The sequence below is a fragment of the Megalops cyprinoides genome, chromosome 5, assembly GCF_013368585.1.
Source record: "Megalops cyprinoides isolate fMegCyp1 chromosome 5, fMegCyp1.pri, whole genome shotgun sequence".
Lineage (NCBI taxonomy): Eukaryota > Metazoa > Chordata > Actinopteri > Elopiformes > Megalopidae > Megalops > Megalops cyprinoides.
The window spans coordinates 676,555-698,701 of NC_050587.1; the positions used below are offsets into that span (position 1 = coordinate 676,555).

Consider the following 22,147-nt stretch of genomic DNA (forward strand, 5'->3'; position numbering starts at 1 on the left):
ATAAACGTGTACAGTACACAAACATCTACAGTACAGTAGGCTACACATACATCTCATCTCAAGCATGCGCAAGCAATCCCTTGTTGTTCAAATTAGTCCGTGCAGAGTGTCATCTTCTGGCTTTCTTGAAACAAGGCATAACAGGCCATACTTTTCTGCAATCTTTCAAAATTAAAATTAATGTACAACACTTCATGCATTTCACATGTTTAATTTCATCATCTTGTTTTGACTAAAATGTTTTACACTTTTCATAGTGTGTCATAGTGTGAGTTAAATAAAGGTTTACATGCTTGTTCTGAACATTAAGACCAAGAAACCAGGTTTAATAATTTTTTAAATAAAATATTTACAAATAATTATTTATTGAACTGACAGAAACAGCATTTTATTGGTCTTTTTATTATATAAAAACATGAAAAAACACAACAAACTATTTAAGGAAATCAGCAGAGTCCCAAGCTGTAATTACAAAAGAGAAAAGAGAAAGCCGGAGAAAAGAGAAAAAAAACAACAACAACCAAAAGTCCAGTGAAGCTTCAAGGATCCACGATCACCCATGGTGCATCTCTGTAAGATCTTCCAAAATTCAGCCAGCACAGGTGGTCCCCCAAAACCTGCATCACAGCCTTAGGGTTTAATTTTTTCTAGAGTTCACTGTATGGACTGGTTTCTGTAAGATTTAAGATTTAACAGTGACTTTATCCTTCAAAATGAAGGAAGCCAGCATCTCCAGGGTTAAGTCATTTCTGTTTTAAGTGATAGCTTTGGGGCATTGGTGAATCCACAGCAGTCTTCCATCAGGCATCAGGAGTTTTACTTGAAGAGTAACAGCAAAGCTGTGGTCAGATCATGGTTGTGAACCAACAAAATGCGTGTGTCTCGCATCAGTCATCTACCCCCCATGCAGAGTAGAGATGAACACCACATTGTCCTGGTCCTGGAGCTGGTATGTCAACTCACCCTTCAGCAGGAAATGCACACAGGATGATTAGATTTTGACTGAACACAAGCATGCACTCTTGGTCATGTGAGTGCCGAGAAAAAATGTTCTTTTTTTTCTCCACAGAGATGCACTAAGCCAATACATAATGCTGCAGGAAGTACAAACAAAACCTAATTGTGTGAACAATGTTTGCTGGGCTTACCAAATGTCTACCAAACAACCAGTCCACACAAAAAGTGTAAACTATCCCACTCAATTCTGATTAATAGTTATTTGTGCATTTCATGGTCAATTACTCCTTTACATCTTCTAGAATTAAATTTAGGCAAAAAAGTTCATATGCATTTTCAGGAAATAAATAAATAAATAAATAAATAAATAAATAAACAAACAAACTGCTAGGCACCCCCAGCTCTCAGTGTTAATCCAGTCCACCTCTACCTGCTCCCGTCCAAGCCCATCTGAGTACACGGTACCTGCAGAAGGATGTGAAAGGCCACATGGCCAAAGCATTCACTCACCATCAGCTCCCAGTCTGCATCATTTATCAAGACCAGAATGCCAGGCCTCCTGTGAAACACACAAAGCTTACAGTCCATCCTGGAGTGGATCTTATAACACATATGTAGTGCTTATAAAGATACTATAATTTCCATCCAATTCATTTAGCATTATGTTTGTTGCTTTTTTTTTAAAGAAATTCATTTTGCTTTATCACATTCTGACAACTGTATGCTCACATATGTATAATATAAACATATTATATTACATACTATAAAAACATAAAACAATACAATGTGTCAACATGTGCTTTGTATTTTAAGAAGCATAGAAATGAAATCTTCTAATATTTACCCAGTGAATATTGATGAATATTCACACTCACTTGCAACAACACACAGTACACAGTACATCTAAAATAGTACATTTATTTAGCGATACCAGCACAACACAGAAGTGAAATATTAATGCACAAAAAATAATACATTTTCCAACAGTACAAACAAAATGAAAAAAATATTTTAAAAAAACAGATGGAGTTTTGGGGTGCTGAGTTTAGGACGTAAGCATGTTTGTGAGTGTGTGAGCATGTATACTTTTGGGGCACTCCGGTGGCACTTCAGGGGAACAATATTAATCATGAGATTTCATGTCTCAGCAGTGAGAGATGCATTCAGGGCCACGGGCACTATTCGCAGACACAGGCTTTGAGTTGGCCTGTTCTGGGTACCGCTTTTTTGGGTGACAAAGAGAGCCACACCATTCAGAACAACATACTTTAGCAAATTTACAAGCTGCTTCTCACTCTATTTATTGCAGTTCAGGCAACCAAAACGCTGCCACTGTTTTATATTTGCTTTTCAAGCCCTGAAAAAGGGAACTATGGCTGTGTCTTCCTCCGACACTATTAGTGGTGACATTTAAGGCATTGCAAAGTTAATCCTATGGCATTTTTATTTGTTTAGAAGTGCTTGGGCGAGCAGAAAAACTGCACTGGACCATAAAGAGTGTCCCCTGGTCAGGGGGTCAGTGTACATGTGCAGACCCCCCGTGCACACAGCTGAGCGTCACCTGGTGGCTCTCTCTCCTTTAAGCGTCTAGCAGTATCAGGTAGTGCAGATGTTATCTGCTTCTGCTTCCTCCTGTGTGAGAGCTCATCAGTCGGTTCGCTGAGGTCAGCCATGCAATGAGGCTTTGAGGCGACATGAGGGGAGCTTTTACCCCCCTGCAAGACCCCACAGAGAGCTACCCCTGCCCGCCCCCCACAAAAAGAGTCTACACCAAGTGCACGTACCTAAATGTAATACCGCACCCTCAGGCCTCCAAGTCACTTTCACTACTGTTAACGAGCACCCCTTCTAATGGCTAGTACGTCTATGTTCTGACAATACTGTTACCCAATCAGGACCCAAGTCAGGACCACACCGCCCCCCTCCCACGGGAAAGGTGCCGGCCGCATGTACTTACACGGTGTCTCCCTGCGCAAAGAGCTCGGGCCTCTCCTGCAGCATGTTTGCTCTGATCCACGCCAGCAGCTGCTTCATGTCCCCTGGAAAAAAAAATGGACACAGGCTTTAGGGTCCCTGCCCTCACTGTGAGCGTCATCACACAGAGCAAGCGCCTACTGTACAAGGCCTCCGGGCTGACCAAGCAGAGAATCCCCGGCTCCAGCCACTCCACCGTGCTCAGCTGCTGCCACATTAGCCCTCACCCCTCTTCGCTCTTTTGGTACGGGAGGCCAGGACTGGAGGCTCTGCAAAATCACACCAACATTACTGTCCTGGATTTTAAACTCGTGAATGCAGCGTCAAAGGTAACAAATGGGTGACTTTGTGCTGGGATGGTTCACATCTGTGGAGTCCCTAATGCTATGAGTGTCAGACTTGACTGTGAGCAGGCCGTGTGCGAGGTGGGATGCAGCAAACGGCACCGCATTGAATCTTTTTCTGAGTGCATGCTGGGGTACAAGAGGTTCCTGGAAATGTCCAATCTGATGGGTCATTCATTGTGGGTCATACATGGCCGTTTTCTAGAAACATGCTGATGTTTCAAAACATTGAATCAAGCATGTATGACTAACGTCCTCTTCAGAAGATGAATTGCACTTGAAAAATTATGAGGGACAGAGCGGACATGGATGCTCCACACCAGCAGAAGGCTGACTGACAAACGCATGCGATGTCCCAACAAAGCAGTTTCCCTAATTTCATTTTATTTTTCTTTATTCAATGATGTTAGCTGGCTGTGAACTCTCTGTTGTGTGTGTTCACAATGGGGGCCAAAAGTCAAACCCATACAAAGGCCAAGGAGCTAGGAGTCTGGGAGCGTGCGCGAGACAAGGGGCCGGAAAAAGCTGCTCTCATCTTAATGTGCCCCCCAACCCGTGCGCTCGTTTCGGCACATGCTGAGACGCTCTTCAATGCTACATTTCCTAATTTCTGCTTTTCTTAAGTTTCCGTGGGGCAGAGCGCGCTGCCTTTCCTGAACGGTGCTTCATGGTCCCTTCCCCCCGCATGACCGAGAGCACAGCGCTTCATGATGGCGGCCAAGAGCAAGAGTGACACTGCGGCTGCCCGTATCCCATAAGCCCCCACTCCCAGCCCATCATCACTGCCAGCCTCTCTCTCACTGGATTCAGCCAGTTTGTTCCTCAGTGGTATGGAAGGAGGGAGGGAGGGAGGGAGGGGGAAAGAGAATAAAGAGATGCTAACTCCACCTGACACCACTGATTCCAGCTCTCCACCATAAGATCGAGCACTGTGCGGGTCTCTGCAGAGGTGCTGTGAGAGGGGTGAATTTTGTAGATGTGTTTGGAGGGTGCATGACGAATTAAAAGCTGGTATAAGCGACAGCCAGGATGCCCTGGTCGCCTCACTGAGACTGATGTGACACCACTGAAATGACCCACCAGTTCCCCCCACCCCCAACATCAAGAGTGACTCTCCTCTTTGTCAGTGAGTTGTTTTGATACCAGCTGTCTGTTCAACTCCACCACAATCTATTGTTTATTCTTTGCATACTCAAGTCAGCCCCCACACCCCCACTCACACACACACACTCACACACTCACACACACACACACACACAAACACACACACACACACACACACACACACACACACACACACACACACACACACACTCCAGTAACACAGCTTCCACATCAGATAAAGGAAAAAAATGATGTCGTCATCACTAATTAATCTAAGGCTCATTTGTCATGATTTAGACTGTTACAAACAGACAAGACGCATAACGTTCCTCCCAGCTGACAATTTTTTTCATAGCACTGACATAGCAAAGCTGCGATCCTCAACATTACATAGAAATTCCAGTAAATGCTGTTTCTACGGTCTGGTGTCACTACATGAATGATGCGCATAAAGTAGCAGAGGCATGAGGTGACGAGGCTGTGTTCACTCACGGAGCGGGTCCATGTGATGTCACGTCCTCCTGTACTGGGCTCCCCCTTGCCCCTCAGCCATGAGAGAGAGACACTGCGCACTCAGCCTCTTTCTGGCACGCCTCCATTTTGGATGCTCAGGAAGTGATCGCTCCACATAAATGGGCACGCCGCATCCATGATCCAGGCAGCACAGGGTCTTTGGAGATGCGTGCTGCCACAGTTATAGCACGGACGTGGACAGGTTTATATATGTCCACATGCATCGAGTGTCACTATATCCCAGCAGCACAGGGTCTGTGTACATACATGCCACTGCTGATACAGGGGGTCTGTTCTGGTCCACAGTGGGGAGAAAGCTTGACACATGTAATACAGACTGGGCTCCTCATTTTATACTGCTGCAGATGAATCACATGCAAAATGCTAAGTGTTGCAAGGTTAGGAACACCACTTGGGGTTATTTCTGAGGGAAAGTCAGATGCTGTCTCAGGATAATTGGATGGTTGTCAAGCTATTCTCCTCTGTAACGATCGCCCTCGCTTCCAACGGCAGAGACTGTACTCTCCAAACCTATAAAGAAGAATGATGCTCAGGTCTGTGCAGTGCAAAGCAATTAATATTGACTTACACAATGACAGAGCTAAAAACAGAAGCAATCACTCCAACCTCTTCATCTCCTCATGTTGTAACTTCCAAACGCAAGTTGAACTGCAGATATCCCCTTGTAACAGCTAGGAGGTTGGGGGGGGGGAAGGCTTTTCCCGAATCCTTTGTGCCTTCATTGTCCTGCCACTCTGACGTGCTGCATCCCTGATAAGCGCAGGATGATGTGGGCGGGGCGGGACAGAGAGAGTGCGTCACTGCTGCCAGGTGCATTCTGGGATAGTTCTGCGTGGGAGGGAGAGCGTGTCTGCACAGTAACTCAAAAGTGCTCTCTTTTCTTTTTTTTGCATTATCATCATCATCGGCATTATTTGCAGGAGCAGGATCATTCATCTTCGCGAGATTGGGAGAGGCAGCATTTCTATGGCGTGGGGGGCTGAGTTTGGGTGCCGGGGTTCTGGTCGGGTCATCAGTCACTCTGGAGCTGAGATGAAAGGCCGAGACTATGGCGGGGATTACTTCTGCACTCCCACGTCACCCCTTGCCCATGGCAGCAGTCTGAACCCCATGCATCCCCCACGGTTGCCTGCTCGGCATTGATGGTGGGGTCCAGTGGTCCGTCAAGGTTGCCCACAGGCCCCGGTTTGCCCGACCCTCCCCGCATTCCTGCTACCGGACACCTTTTGTGCTCAGGTTGTCGTGGAGACTCCCCTGCCATGGGGGCGACCCCTTTGTTGTGCGTGCAGTTTCAGTGAGGTCAGGACAGGAGCTGAAATAACACATATCACCCAGTGTTCCCAGCAGGACATCTGAGAGAGGAGCCCAGCCTCCCTCCCACACACACACACACACACACACACACACACACACACACACACACACACATACACACACACACACACAAATTAGATGAAAGTGAAAGAAGCAAACAGAGTATGTAAAACAGAATGGAAAAACCAGGATTTCAAAGCAAAGGAATCACACAAAGGCCATGCCATCCTGCTCCATTCCATACCCTCTATCTACCAGTGCTATATAAACTGAGGCCACATCTCCATCATCTTTTGAGTGGGATGCATGTGTAGTTCATACCGTGACCATTCTCTCACCAGGAGCCAACCTGATCTGTTCTCTTCAAACAGCAAAGACAAACTCACGGAGCCTGACCACGGCCCCTGTCTGTCACGCACCCCAGCCTGCTGCGCACTGGTCATACTGCTGCACCACCTGTGACATTCCCTCAGACGAAAAGATACACAGATGAGTCTAAACACAGGAAGTGGGAATATGAACACAGGAAGTGTGCTATGGATTGTGAGCCCCGACATTAAATTTCAAAATCTTTGACAGCTAATCATGAAAACTTCCCCCTTTAATAAGGGCTCATTATGCCATCAGATTACTTGAGGGTTTGTACTGGTGTTAAATATATTCTTTGTATTAAATATTTACACCAGAGAACCTGTGGGGAATGGACTAGCATAGAAACCAGCCAATTGGTCTCCATGCTAGTCCATTTTAATGCCTTAAACAATGAAGAAAAGTCTAACCAGCTGATGGAGAATATGGCTAAGAGTGTATTAAATATCTATTTGCTTAGATCATATGGCCTTATGCAGGTCTGTTCTGCCTTCATTAAAACTCATTTCTCAAATCTCAATCAACAATGTTTGCTAGTATCGCTAGGGGTCACATACACTCAAGTTCCGAGGCTGGAACAGAAATAAAAGTTTGACTCAAACAACTAACAAACTCAACAGCAGCATCAGAAAATCTATCAGATATTTTTATGGCCACTTCTGTGTACAGATGATGGCTGAATGCCATTCAAACCAACAATCATTTCATAGGCAGTTTACAAGGTTTGATTACCAAACATAAAAGGCAATAAAAGGAAACCTCTAGCCTCTCAGGAGTCAAATTTGTTCCCTTGCCCTGTACAAATGTATCAACAATATGGTCTCAGTTATAGAGGGATGGGGATGTCGGTAGCAGAGTGATTCTGGGGGTGCTTCGGGCCTTCCCATGCCGCACTCCAATTTCCCACCAGCAGCCCGCAGAAATGTGGGTGAGAGGGAGTGCTGTTTGTCCTGCCAACCGTCCGAAATGATTGCACCTAAAAAGGATTTAACTCTTTGTCACAATTGCCCCCCGCCCCCCACCCCCCACCCCTGACACACACACCAGCACACACACCCCTACCTTTCCTCTGACCCTGGTGATATGGATAAAAGACCCATCAACAGTATCACTGGCTGCATTTACAAGTGAAAGAGGGCCAATAATGGAGCAGTTAGGGGAAGAATGGTGTGGCAGAGGGGCACTCACAGATGTTGGGCGGGGAGGGGGGGCCACAGCCCATTGTTAGAGCAAAGCAGGGGTGGGGGGGGGGGGGGGGGCACTGCTTTTTTTAAACCCAATTTGTGATGGAGAGGCAGAGAGGGCCAAACAGAGGAGCGCGGGCTGGCCAGCTGAACAGCTGTCCAGGGGACCGTGTGAACACAGGCTCAGACAGGTCAAACAGAGAGGGGCACAGAGGGGACAGAGGAGTGACAGAGAGGAGACCAGGGGGGCCTAAAGATGGGGAGGGGGGGCAGGATTCTCCTTGTATGATTTGTGCTACTTTTTGTCCCCCAAAATTGCAATGCAGGAAAGCCTTCCTTTTACTCCAGATGAGGTGAAGAGGCCAGGAAGAGCCCTGCCCCCTGTCAGCTTCCTTACTTTAAGAAAGACGGCAGCAAGAGAGCGAATGCTCAGATGAAGCCATCACCACCCATGTCTACCGGCATTGTTCTTTACAAGAGGTGCAAGTAATAACTCAGAGTTCTGGAATGGGAGTGGGGAGGTGGGGTGTGGGATTCAAATTTCAATCAGAAATCCACCATATCTCCCACTATGGTCTATCCTATGAGTCCTGGGCTTCCACACCAGGCTTCTTACAGACTCACTGCTCTGTACCCGAGCCACTTCCTGCTGCACATGTGCATGTAGAATATAGCAGCTCCCAGTTTTATCACCTTTCCTCTGTGTCTGGTTCAGCTCATGGATGCCCTGGCATTTTTGCCTTAACAATTACACAGATCAGCACAAGTGTCCTCATGGAAATGGCCAAGTATGCTTGGGGACATGCTATGTCCCCAAGTATGCTATGGCTGCATTACTGAAGACTGTCCTGTGTTTTCACAAAAAGAACAGAAACAGTATGTGGAGGGTCATTCAATCTTTCAATTTACTTTGTCCTATCATCAATGTTTAGACAAGTACAAATTTAAATGCGTTTTACCTGAGTAGATGGATGGATGTTTGGAATGACACTTATCAAGATGTTTTTTTCTTTCTGCTGGTTATTGATGCACATTACATCATATCTGAAACTAATCTCTGGGATGGAACAGTCAGATGAGACTTGCAATTTCAATTCTGGTGACTGCTGAGGAAACTTCTATACTATACTACAACTACATCCATCCAGCACAATTTAGCTAAATTCAATACGCGGTAGGGACTATAGTACTGTTAACTACCACTTCTCTTCCTGTCCTTCTGTCCTGTCCTCTTTCTGCTTCACATTTACAAGACCTCTGACACCTGCTAATTTCCTGCAGGGCTGTGCCTCATTTCCTGTTAGGAAAATTTGATGGGCACACTGAGATAAATAAGTAAATCACATCAGACTTGTTTTTTCCAGAGCTTTGCCAGAATATGATCACTGCTGCACAGACAGCTTAGCTCCACAAACTGTAATGTATGTTTAATATTACAACTGAGGCTTTAGTCATGTGTGTTGAATGTTATGGCTGCAAAAGCAGTGCAATGTTATAGACACATGAGAGGTGCAGTGCTTTGCAAGGTGATGATGATACTCACAGGGCTCTGATTGGCTGGGCAGAGTCACCTGGTGCTCCTTCACGCCACCGAATAGCAGCTCGGCCCCTCCTCTGAGACAGAAAGGGAGAACGTGTAAGAGCTCTCTCACTCCATTGCACCATCTTACATAAACAACCTGAGCAAAAAACTCCTCATCTCGCTTCAAACTGCAAAGTTGTAAAATTCCAATTCCACCACAGTTGACCTGGTTATGATGTCATTTGCCGCACACAGACTGTGGTGGAACCCGGCTCAGCAGAATAATACTGCTGGGACTGGGTCCGTAAAGACATAAAATGGAGGCTCAATAAGTACACCTGACAAGACTGACAGACTTGGCTGCTCAGAGAGAACAGACTCTTGCATACCAACGACCCTTGTTTTAACTCAAACATGAAAAAACACACAGGTATCATCTGTTATATTTTGTACAAAAAAATAACAAACATGAATGACCCCTAGTTTTTCATTTTTAAAAAAAGGCAAATTCCATGTAACACTTATGCAAAAATCTTTATTTCCCATTGTTTTAATTGCTTTGTGACATTTCTTAAAATTATAATTTGACTAAGTTAGAAAAAACAAAACAAAGATTTGATGAGAGAATAAAAAAATATTTAATTTGGAGTGTGCTTAGTACTCTGAACTCAGCACCTTCCATTGGGTGTATTTTAAACTACTGAATTTTTCAGTCACAATTAAATACCCATGTACAAAGTTACAACGGTAAACCCCATTCATTTCAGAATGCCATTTGTAAAATGTTTCGTTCCATTTTTAAGTCCCCAATTCCATTTTAAAACAGAAATGTAGCTAACAATAGGCCTATGTACATACACAAGAACATTTTTACATGTATTTCATACAACAGTGTAATCAAACACCATGCAATTAAGGTACTGATGTCTCTAATCTCATAGGCAGACAAGAGAAAACCATGGAGACTTACACTTGGTAAGAATTGAGGGAAAGGGCCCCCTGCTGACATGCATGATATAGCTTTTGCTCAAGCAGTGATCAACAACCTAGGTGGTAGGCCTGCGCACAGGCACTGTTTCATTCCAATCCAGGGTAAACATTATGCACAGAGCCCACAGTTATCATGGCACCAGGTGCTTCTTTTGCAAAACCCTATAATATATGCTATGATCTGACACCCCCCCTCATCCAGGAAGGCAGGGAAAAAAGTCACAGCACCGCCCTTTCCGAATGAGAGATCTGCCACCCGCCTCCCACCCAAACCCAAAGCCTAACCCTTGCCATGCTGGACTGCACTGTGACCTGTGTCGTCACCCATTTGCCATTTAAGGACGCCCCTCTGTGCTCTGGGTCCTGGGTGGGCTTAGTTAACCGGTCTGAGCGTGGGTTCTGGGTAATCTCCATTGTGGTGCATGGAGCAGGACAGAGAGATTAGGATTTAAGGTACAGAGAAACGAAGAGCAAATGAGACCACACGATTTCCATGTGAGAGCAGCCTGAATGGCTCACTCTCTTGCCCCCCGCTTAGGGAATCGCCCAGATTCGAAGGCCTCTATTTCCTGCTGTGCGAGGACTGCTTGCTACGGGCCCAACATCACTCCAGCATGGGGGATGGAGGTTTGGGGCTGGCTGTTAAATTTTCCCTTGCTCCCCTGACCATTATAGCCACAGGTGACTGATGAGGTGAACTGTTCCCTCTCCCTCTCTTTAACTCTGGGCATCAGGTTGGGGAATGGGGAGTAGTGGGGGATGCACCCCTGTAGCAGCGAGGGGGGGAATCGGGGTGGATGATGGCACTACACAGATGTTCATCCTCCACACAGTAAACAGACGGGCGTTATTTAGCTGGACTCCCACAGTCGCACAAGCACGGGTCTCTGATAGAGAGAGGGAGAGTGAGCGCGAGTGTGGGGCCACTGCAGCAGGTGCGCAGCCCATAAAGAGCGCTTACATTGCAGGGAGAATGTGCAGTTGTATTCCAAATACTCCCCTGCTGGCCTGCTTCCCGCTCAGTGTCTGTTCAGAGACCAGCAAATGGACTGGATCACAACTCTAGGACTGAGTGAGGTGCTGAAGCAGACCTGTTCTCACACCTGCACTGACACGCACACATTCACTCACACACTACACCCTGTCTTTCTGTGTACTCTCCACTGGTCAGTTGCCTGCAGGGTCAATAAGTTCCCAGTCAATGAGACACGAGACTCACTCAAATCTATACAAGACGGACACACAGGACGGTGTTCAGAAAGACCCTATAAAATTTAATCAATACCCTCTGTAATATGTTACACTGACATAAAGCCATCATTCAGAGCCATTGGAAATATGTAAATGAGCAGTCGTCTTTTTTTTTCTCTCTTTCTACTTACTGCTGCTCTTATTGACTCAAAACTATTAGCAACATCACAGTTTTATTTTTTACAGACAGCTTCTTCATGAATTTCAATGTAAGAATTTATCCATCACCACCTTGGACTGTCTAAAGGTATTCACCTTGTGCACTCTATTCAATTCCATTTACTTTGCTAATTTTGGAATTTACATAGGATAATGTGGTAGACACTGTCCAAAGTTAGCGACAAACAATATTCTGGTAGGAATTACAGATCAGTATGCATCTGCAAGTTTTCTATTTGCCACAATTGTGGTGCTTTTCTTCACACTACTTAGCACCCTTTTGAGAGAAGCACTTAAACCCTAACCCTAACCCTATTTTTTTTTTTTGCTTTTAGTGAGTAGGGGAAGAGTATAAAATTTAGATGCCTTCATTCTGAATGTGTTTGAGTGTGTGGATGCTTTGGTAATGGTGCTACTGTTGTGCTGGAATAGACAAAGTTCTGTGAGGTATGCTAAAGTGACTTTTAATTCCTTCAAAAGGTCAGCCAAAATAAAGGCTAAGTAATGCAGATGAATACACATTTAAAGTCAGAACGCTTCTCAGTTTTTCTTCACATAAAAGAGCATAGTATGAGTCCAGGACTTGGCAGCATTATGATGGTTGTATATATTGAATAATCATCCGGGGATTTCTTTTTTCACCTACAGCAGTCATGAAACATGGTCTATACACAGCCAATCACAGTCCATTGTAAGTTCTGCTTTTTCAATGGCCAGTTTCTCTTTTTAATTTTTTTAAAAATTTAATTAACCACACTGTCAAGTCCTGAGTTCTAAGTAGGAACCAATGAGATCAACTTACATGAATGTGAAATGTATAAACATTCAAATCGCAGAGGTACCTAAGAAAACATGAAAATACAGATACATGGCTTATTTGTGTGTAGTTTTTTTACAGAGCAATTAAATTTACAGATCTTTGGGTTTACTTAACTCATGGCAGTGTTCCCAGGGCCTGTCCATTTTGTACGTAAAATGAAGTAATAACACTTCTTGCAAGTCCCCAAGATTTTGGTCTTGTTGAATAACAGATTGAAGCTACATTCATTAGCCTAGCATAGTAATAAAAACAGCCCTTGTTACATTTACATTACCAAGGATTTGAACTTTATGCAAGCAATAACAGGAAGCCAATGAAGTGAGGTGAGGTGGGGAGTAGCTTGACTATGTTTAGGGAGACTGCAGACAAGTCGTGCAGCTGCATTCTGGATTATTGTAGAGGTTTGAGTGCATAAGCAGGAAGGCAAGCAAAGTATCATCTTCCCTCCTCTTCCTGAAAGCACAAGGGAGCAGTTCGGAATGGATTGGCAGTGTGATTGTAAAGCTGTTGAGACAGAATTATTTAAATTACCTTGACAATTGCTTTAATGATCAAATTAAAGGTCCCGTCATTTCATCACAATATACTTAAGAGATTTCAATTATTTTCAAAATCTTGTGAAACACATGGGGTGGGCCTATATGACCTCAAAATGAATTGTGCTGCAACTCCAACTGTGACAACAATTTGATACAAAGGGAAAAAAAGTGCATTTCAGCTGATTAATAATTAATTTTAAAGACAAACATCATGTTTTAAACCATAATTTAGCCACTAAAGAGTTGGTAAATGTCTTGCATGTTACTGTACATAAAACACTTAGAGAGATGTGAAAATGCCTGCCACCAGCTTAGCCATTCAGCTTGTGAACCAGAGAACTGCATAAATAAAATGGACAGTGTTCTGACACATCATCAATCCCCGCACTATCGCTCTCCTCACACAACACAATGCAGTCACTATGATCTTTTTGCTTCTCGTCTGTCTAGCGCCCCCAATGACACAATGATGAAAACGTATGTGTTAACACCTAAACTCTCAAATATAAGGCATACATTTTTAAACAAACAGAGCAATTGCTACAAAATAAATTCTCCTGCATACATGTAATTTTTACATTTAATGCAGAATATATTTCATGACATGCACATGTACACACACATGCTTACAGAGTATAGCATAAGATCAATGTTAAAAACATTTAAACAGTTACTTCATATACAGTCATTGCCAAAAATATTGCAACAGATAATGCATCACTTCTCCCAGAAAACTGTTGCAATTAAAAATGCTTTGGTATTCACATGTTTATTTCTTTTGTTTGCATTGGAACTATACAAAAAAGCAGAAAAAAAAGCCAAATCTGTTATCATTCCACACAGAATTCCAAAAAAAGGACGACAAAATTATTGACACCCTCAATATTTGGTAGCACACCCTTTGGAAAAAATAACTGAAATCAATCGCTTCCTGTAACCATGAATGAGTTTATTACACCTCTCTATTGAAATTTTGGACCACTCTTTTGCCAACTGCTCCATGTCTCTCAGATTTGAAGGGTGCCTTCTCCCAACTGCTGTTTTGAGATCCCTCCACAGGTGTTCTATGGGATTTAGATCTGGACTCATTGCTGGCCACTCCAGAACTCTCCAGCGCTTTGTCTTAAACCATTTCTGGGTGCTTTGGGTCATTATCCTGCTGGAAGACCCATGACCTCTGACGGAGACCCAGCTTTCTGACATTGGGCGCTACATTGCGCTCCAAAATTCTTTGGTAGTCTTCAGATTTCATGATGACATGCACAGTCAAGCATCCGGTGCCAGAAGCAGCAAAGCAACCCCAAAATATCTGGGAACCTCCACAATGTTTGACCGTAGGGACTGTGTTCTTTTCTTTGAAGGCCTCATTTTGTTTTCTGTAAACAGAACAATGAAGTGCTTTACCAAAAAGCTCTATTTTGGTCTCATCTGTCCACAGGACGATCTCCCAGAAGGATTTTGGTTTCCTCAGGTAAGTTTTGGTAAACTCTAGTCTGGCTTTTTATGTCTCTGTGTCAGTAGTGGGGTCCTCCTGGGTCTCCTACCATAGCGTCTCATTTCATTCAGATGGTGACGGATAGTGCAAGCTGACACTGTTGTACCCTGTCTTTGCAGGTCAGCTTGAATTTGTCTGGAAGTTGATTGAGGTTCTTCATCCACCATTCGAGTAATCCTTCATTGCAGTCTTTCATCAAGTTTTCTCTTCTGTCCACGTCCAGGGAGGTTAGCTACAGTGCCATGGGCTATAAACTTCTTGATGATGTTGCACACAGTGGACACAGGAACATTAGGATCTCAGCAGATGGACTTGTAGCCTTGAGATTGTCCATGGTTTTCCACAATTTTGGTTCTGAAATCCTTGGACAATTCTTTGCTCTTCTTTCTTTTCTCCATGCTCAGTGTGGTACACAAAACACAAAGTAGGGCTGCTCGATTATGGCAAAAATCATAATCATGATTATTTTGGTCAATATTGAGATCACGATTATTTAACACGACTAGTCATTGACTTTGGAAACATCATGCATTTATTGAACCTTTAAAAAAACGTGTTTTTAACAGTGGATTTTCTTGAACTTTATATGTGACGGGACGGCGAGCAGCAAACAGAAAACAGGTGACGCAAGTGTCTCCTTCTCACACTGGCTTATGGAGTCAATACTCTCCTACAGACTCTTCTCAAATGACGGAACCCAGGTGCTTAAATAGTGTTAGCCCTGCCCTTGCCTAACCCATTACCTGGGTCAAAATATTAAAGTCAATTACAGAAATAAAGCACAGAATTATGACAATGATGAATCTGCTGCTGCAATAAATGCATTTCATCCACAACCTCAAGTTTCCTTTCAAATAACTGCAAAACACTGTGGTAAAACACACTGCAGGATAAAATTGACATTGACAGCACAATCTCCTTCTTTCACGTTTCAACAAATTGAAACTACGTTACTATATAATTCCCATGACTACGCACTCCTATTGCCCATTTGTTCTCGGCAGCAGCTGTAACCCACAGGTGAGTCGTTTAAACTTTTAATTACAATTATCACATTTCGTCTTAAAGTGAAAATCTTAGTTAGTTGGTTGTTATATTGGCTAACACGAATGCTTGTTTTCGTGTGCATCCGAAAACAAAGCGTTCGTGTTCGCTACGTTATAGTTTTACAAAATCCGAACAACAACCAAACAATGCTATACATTGTCATAACAATATCTTCTCTCCTTTTACAGGACTGAAGACAACACAGCTAGCCAGGATGATTTGCACCAAAAAAATAAACAGATGCAACTGAAAACTGAGTCCGTGTATTCTTCTACAACTGCGCAAATAAATATAATGCCGCACTCCCCTGCTTCCTCATAGCGAGGCAGGCGCCCAAGTCTGTGCGGAGAATTCTTTCTCCGTCACAATATAATTCAACTGAACAACATTTTAAAAAGAAAGAAAGAAATATACACACATTTAAATAAATAATGCGGCACAATAATCGTTTTATCTTATCTTGTTTTCATAATCGTTGGAAGCCAAAATCGTAATTGAAAATAAAATTCGATTAATCTCTCATCCCTAACATACAGGTTGAGTCAACTTTTCTCCATTTAAACTAGTTGCAAGGTGATTTCTATATTGCCAGCACCTGTTACTTACCACAGGTGAGTTTAAATACAAATTAAAGGATTACATGCTTGAAATCCAATTATTTCTTACAATTTTGAAAAGGTGCCAATAATTTTATCCAGTCCATTTTTGTGTTGCTCCAATGCAAACAAAAGAAATAAACATGTGAATACCAAGGCATGTTTAATTGCAACAATTTTCTGGGAGAAGTGGTGCATTTTCTGAAAGAAGTGTAGGGGTGGCAATATTTTTGGCCATGACTGTATGTTCTAATATTTCTACCACATTTTCAAATAGTCTACCTGTTGTTGTTAGCTTATACTTTTTAATGGGGGCTCCATCTCACATCTTGATGGGAACACTATCTCAAACAAAGACGTTTCCTAGAAATCCACACGGGCCCTACTGACACTGCTTTCCCCTGCTCCCTTTCAGCTCAGCCATCTTCACTAAACTAGTGAACTGAAAATCCCTGTATTCTGCCTTTATAGAGAAGATATGGTCTCCATCCCGGAGATGTGAACGCTCCATCAGTTTCGGCCTTTTCCTCTTTGTTACCTCCACATTCTCAGCTATTGTAATAACAGTTGCCTAGTTTTACTCTGTCCGTCCCGTAGCTGCTTCAACAAAACCACCCCTTCCTCCACCACATAAAGCCCCCAGTTTCTGTCTACTGTCAAACCATTCAATACGTTCGCACACATACAACTCCTTGGTAAAGTACTGGGGTATAAACAATATGCATCTAAACACCAAAAATTTCTGTCGGTAATTTTGTTGAATGCTCACTAGCGAGCTGAGCATAACCAGCTATCCAAGCGGAACGTTAACGATCGCTAGGTAGCTGGGTCACGTAAACACGATTTTGATAATGGTATTTGCTGCAGTAACGGTAACTACAATTAACTACATGCCAATGTATCATTTAGCAAAGTAATGTTGCAAACAATCAAATGTCTGGATAAACATCGGTGACCAATAATTAAGTTAGCAATATATATGAATAATAGACTGATCTCTACCCACCCGAACTCAAGGTGTACTGCTATGGGCGCCGCCATATTGACTGAGTAGGGAGGAAGTAAACTAGAAATGGCCGGAAATATCAGTGTCGCTGCCCTGTTCCCGTAAGATCATTCTTGCAGCCTGAGAGGCGAAAGGCGAGAGGCAGGGAATGTTCAAGAAAGCAGGACTCGAAGAAATAAAAATGTGCCATTTCCATTGCATCTAACTATAAATTGAATGAACTGGCATTTTAAATAGACTATTGAAATGCATAAACAGGAGAGATTAAGGAAGAGGGTGTGAATACACAACCACTTCATTGGTAGAAAATATTATTTATACTTATAATATTTAGATAGTATTGTCTATATTCTAATGTTAAAGATATACTCAAGGGACAACGTGGGTTAATAATGAATAAGTGAGCATCTAATAATTAAGAGTTCAGATATGCACCATACACAAAATAAACTAAAAACCTGTCCCTGAATACTTGGGGGTGTTGAAGCTGTGCTGGGCTACTTAGTTCAGTGTAGCCCCCTTCCCCCTCTGTCAGGTTAATGACAGCCCTGTCCCAAGTGGGGGGCAGATTGAATTGCAAATCTTCAGCCTTCTGTCGGCGTCCGAGTTTGCAGCGGCCCTTTCCAGGCATCCATTCATGTGGTAATGCAGAGTCGGGGTGGGGGGTACAGAGGCCATGGGGTGTCAGGGGGCGAGGGGGCGCTGGCCACAGAACGACAGCCAGGGGAAGCTATCAACAGAGTGTGTGGGGCCTTGAGAGCTTTAGAGCTGTGACCAGAAGAATTGAACACAGGACAGGACCTGTAATCAGTCTTCACCCTTCCCCCAACTGGTGCCGTCATCAGGGCGTTAACTCAGAATTATATCCTAATTCAATTAAAATGCTCTATAACCAGAGAACAGAGAGCAGTTGGCGATCAAACAGATTTATGGCCATTTGTCTTTGTTCAAGCCGGTTTGAATGACTGCATGCTGTCTTCTTAAAATAAACCCCTGATTGGATAGTGATGCTCTGCGGTCAAACAGAGCTTTTCCATGAGCCCATTACGATGGTGTTAAAACCAGGGTTTACACCTGGTTTCATCAAACACTGTTGTTGTGTACATACAAATAAAAAGCATTTCTGCGCTGAGGGGCGTCAAGTGACATAGGCCCTGGCTGCAAAGGGCTGTAAGGGCCTCTGATTCCAGGGGCTGGGAGTGTTGAAGGAGAAACCACCATTCCCTCCTAGAGTGGTGAAGGATAAGGGAGAGACTGAGAGTGTTTGCCATCATCAGTTTCACACAGGAGTTGGTTTCCTGAGAGTATCACTACCTGTCAGATGAGGCGTTAAAGTGTTCTTTTTTGTGGAAGTTTGATTCTTTCCCCAAGTGAAAGACTAAGTAAACCAGCTCCCCTGCTGTAGCTGTGAATGTACTTGCAGTCGCTCCATGTGTGTGAATAGGGACTGGGGTGTGGAGGGTGTGGCTCCATGAATCAAGACAAGCAGGCACAAGAGGGATGAGGCAGATTGAAATGTGAATCCTATTGCTGAAGGGAGGTATGTGTGTGGTGGTGGTGGTGGTGGTGGTGGTGGGGGGGGGGGGGGGCAGTCGGAAAGGGTGGCAATCCTGTTCAATAAGCCCCCAGGATTTAGACAACAAAGTGTTAAACCACCGGGACATGTCACCCAGTCACTTCACATTTGCTAAGCTCACCAAACACACGCTGTTCTTCTCCTGTCCTTCTCCTCTCACCAGAACCCGCCAAATTGTGACTCACCAGAACATCCCATGCTGCTGTTCTCTTTCCAGAGCATTCCAGGCTGTTGTTCTCTTACCAGAACACTTTGTACTGCCATTTTCTCAACATCAGGACATGCTGCCACTCTCTCTCTAGAACTCTAGAACATTCTCATCTCATTTAGTCACGAGAATATGCCATAGTGTTAGTCTATGACCGGAACCGGTCAGTGTTGCATTTTCTCAGTCCAACACACCAGCATGTCACTCTCTCACCAGAATATGCCACAGTGCCATTCTTTCCCTTGAACACTATGTCATCCAGCAAAGCACGTTGTCCATGACAGGGCTCAACTCAAAGTCAGTGTAGGCCTTCTTCGGCAAACAAACCAGGAGCTCATGTAGGCTGCAGGGATCTGAGATCTTACCTGGTTTCATAGAGATGCTCATTCCCCTCTACTTATAAAGAATATGGGAGAAAAGGTATGAGAACAAATTCAGTTCAGTGCCAATCCAGAAGGACAAAGAGCACATTTTTACACTTTCAAGTGTAATCCTGACAAGGGGAAAAGATCTTGTTTGAACATACACAGTTTGAAAAATCAAAAATATGTCAGAGGATGTACATTCACACTGGAGCATTTGATCCACTGATGTAAGTATGCAAACATCAGAACTCAGAAATTAATTGATGAAATGGGGTTTGTTTTAAACAAGGGGCACTTTCCCATTGAGTATCCAAGGAAATAATACAATGTTCTTTTGGAAGTTATACTTGAAATAATTCATTTGGAAATAAATAATAAATAATTGGGGCAGCAGTGTAGCATAGTGGTAAATGGGTAAGGACTCGTAACTGAAAGGTTGCTGGTTCGATTCCCAGTTGGAGCACTGCTGCTGTACCCTTGGGCAAGGTACTTAACTCAAAATTGCCTCAGTAAATATCCAGCTGTATAAATGGACAAAAAAAAAACTGTAACCAATGTAAGTTGCTCTGGATAAGAGCGTCTGCTAAATGCCAATACTGCAACGTAGTTTCAAGTCTACCTGTGCTAAAGGTTACTCCTGTGTACTGGTGTGTTTGTTAGTACAAACAAAAAGAAAGAAAAGATGAAATATGTGGGGCAGTCCAGTAACAGCAGCGGGCACTGTGTTTCTTGAATAAAGTGTCATTTCTGAGTCGTCCCGAAGGGAGGGGTGTGAACGTATGGGAGGACACTGCCGTGCCAGCATCCTGTGGCACCCGGGGACATTCTGCACCCGCGCCATCATAGGACGTTGTGTTTACGGTCATCGGTTTGAGGACTGAAGGATGTCTGTGTACCAGTGCCATTGAGTGGATCTATCTCAGCCTGGCACACAGCTGTCCTGCACATCTGTCTGCTGCCTCCCCATCCCTCCTGCCCTCCCTATACACATTACATACACTGCAACTCCTTCCTCCTATCCCCCCCCCTGCACTGCCACTCAGGCTGACCCTCTCCCCTCAGAAACGCCCACTGCCGCATCGGGCATGCTCAGTGACTCACTGTCATGTACACAGAGAGGGCCGTCAGAGAAGAAAGACATCTCACTGTCTTCAGTACCGTAGATGGGCCGCTGTGTTCATAAATTAAAACAACGAGAATGAAAACAGGTGCATTTGCATTCAAAGCATTCATATTAAAAAAAGATACAAGGAAATCATCACAACGCCTGCATTTAGAGAAACAAAATGAATTATTTGCTGATTGCATTGCTTCAAAAGCCTTACTGGGGTAGTACTTAAAAATGAAATTGAAACTAAAATGCACAGGCATAAAATAACATTCTCAAGTCTGCTTTTTGTGCATTCTCATGCTAAGGTTTAACCCCTTGACTCCAGCGATTCAAGGATGGAAAATGGTGACTCGCTGAGTCATCCAACAGGAAAAAACATGTACCTCCCTTCACAGCGAGTATCTGATTCTGAAATTTTCCCTTGTGTTGATTCATAAATTAGAGCACCACTTTGCCAACTTTAAAAAATGATACTTTAAAAAATGAAGCAGCCATTAAGAGACCAGAACAAGAACTGGTTCTTGAAAAAATATCTTCTAATTTGTATTCACTTACTGGTGCTCACTTTAGCTCTTGTCTATGGTGGTGCTGTCCCCTGCTGGATGCTACTCATAATAACAGGGTCTTACCAGTAGACACTAGTTAAAATTGAACTAGTAGCAAAAAAATTAGGCTATGCAATCAATGATGGGGTCAGCTGGGACAGTATTGATAGAAATTTGTTAACATAACCTAAACACTAGTGGAGGTATGAATGATGTAGTACAATATTTGCAAATATAGCTCAAAGTAGTCTTCAGCAGTGGAAATGATGGGTGTAAGGGACTACTGTAATATGCAATATATGTCATAGCTTCTACCACCTGTATTATTGTACTATCACTATGTATTAATTATTAATAGTCATGTTCATTAGATATCCATTATATTATTTGTTACATAGCATATTCAATTGATTTTTTTCATTTTAATTTATTTAATATATTTACTTTTGTATGTTGTTAATAACCCACGTTACTCACTAATGTTACTTCTTTTCCCTCCATTTGGATTTCATCATTCTGTTTTCCTTCAGACAAAACTGTGATTTGCCAAAAGTAAACTTGGGGTAGATATGTAAGTGTTACTGGCATGTGCCATGACAGTGTCATTCCAGGTGAAGTCACCAGGACACAGTTGAAAATAACCTCCTCTTCTGGTCAAGTCCCTCATAAATCCAGCATGAGTGACTTGTAAGTGGTATTTAAAGTAAACCTCTCAGTTCCCTAATCTAACTAAGAATAGTAAATATGCTCAGCTCAAAAAGCTGTCCTCCTCTCAGACTGAGAAAGACAAGTTAATTGCACTCCTGAAGCTGTAAAGAGGCATGTCTTCTCTGTGGCTCTGCAGGGTCCCTCCTGATCATGTTGTCCATGCTGAGAGTGTCCCTCTAAGGTACAACAAAACAACCCTTCTTAGTGGACATGGTGGATCTGTTGTTGGATCTGCAACACATGGGGATATAAGGTACTTACAACAGCCCGAACAGCAGAGTTACTGGGCATCTTCCAGCAGAGGGTGAAAAGACACCTCTTCAGACTGTGTCTTGGCTCCCTGAACCCAGACTCTCAGCACTAAGATCAATAATGCCATATGTTCTTGATTATTGGTGCACTTTGTGATTTCCGCTCTAGCACTTCTCT

General features: G+C 43.4%; 1 protein-coding gene across 1 annotated transcript; it reads right to left on the reverse strand.

The window, feature by feature from the left end:
• Positions 1 to 409: 409 nt before the first annotated feature.
• Positions 410 to 17,240, reverse strand: urm1 (ubiquitin related modifier 1). Its single transcript, XM_036529642.1, has 5 exons — positions 17,206 to 17,240; positions 9,324 to 9,394; positions 2,915 to 2,996; positions 1,468 to 1,516; positions 410 to 964 (listed from the first exon to the last, which is right to left on the reverse strand). Exons 1-5 carry the CDS (start codon positions 17,238 to 17,240, stop codon positions 896 to 898), a joined length of 306 nt encoding a protein of 101 aa, XP_036385535.1. The 3' UTR covers positions 410 to 895.
• Positions 17,241 to 22,147: the final 4,907 nt, after the last annotated feature.

What these genes read in the sequence shown, in the direction of transcription:
- urm1 (XM_036529642.1), bottom strand. Translation starts at nt 17,240, where the DNA reads ATGGCGGCGCCCATAGCAGTACACCTTGAGTTCGG. An exon ending in GCCCAGCCAATCAGAGCCCT is followed by an intron (nt 2,997 to 9,323) that starts GTGAGTATCATC and finishes TTTTTTTTCCAG; the next exon opens with GGGACATGAAGCAGCTGCTG. An exon ending in ATGCAGACTGGGAGCTGATG is followed by an intron (nt 965 to 1,467) that starts GTGAGTGAATGC and finishes TTCCTGCTGAAG; the next exon opens with GGTGAGTTGACATACCAGCT.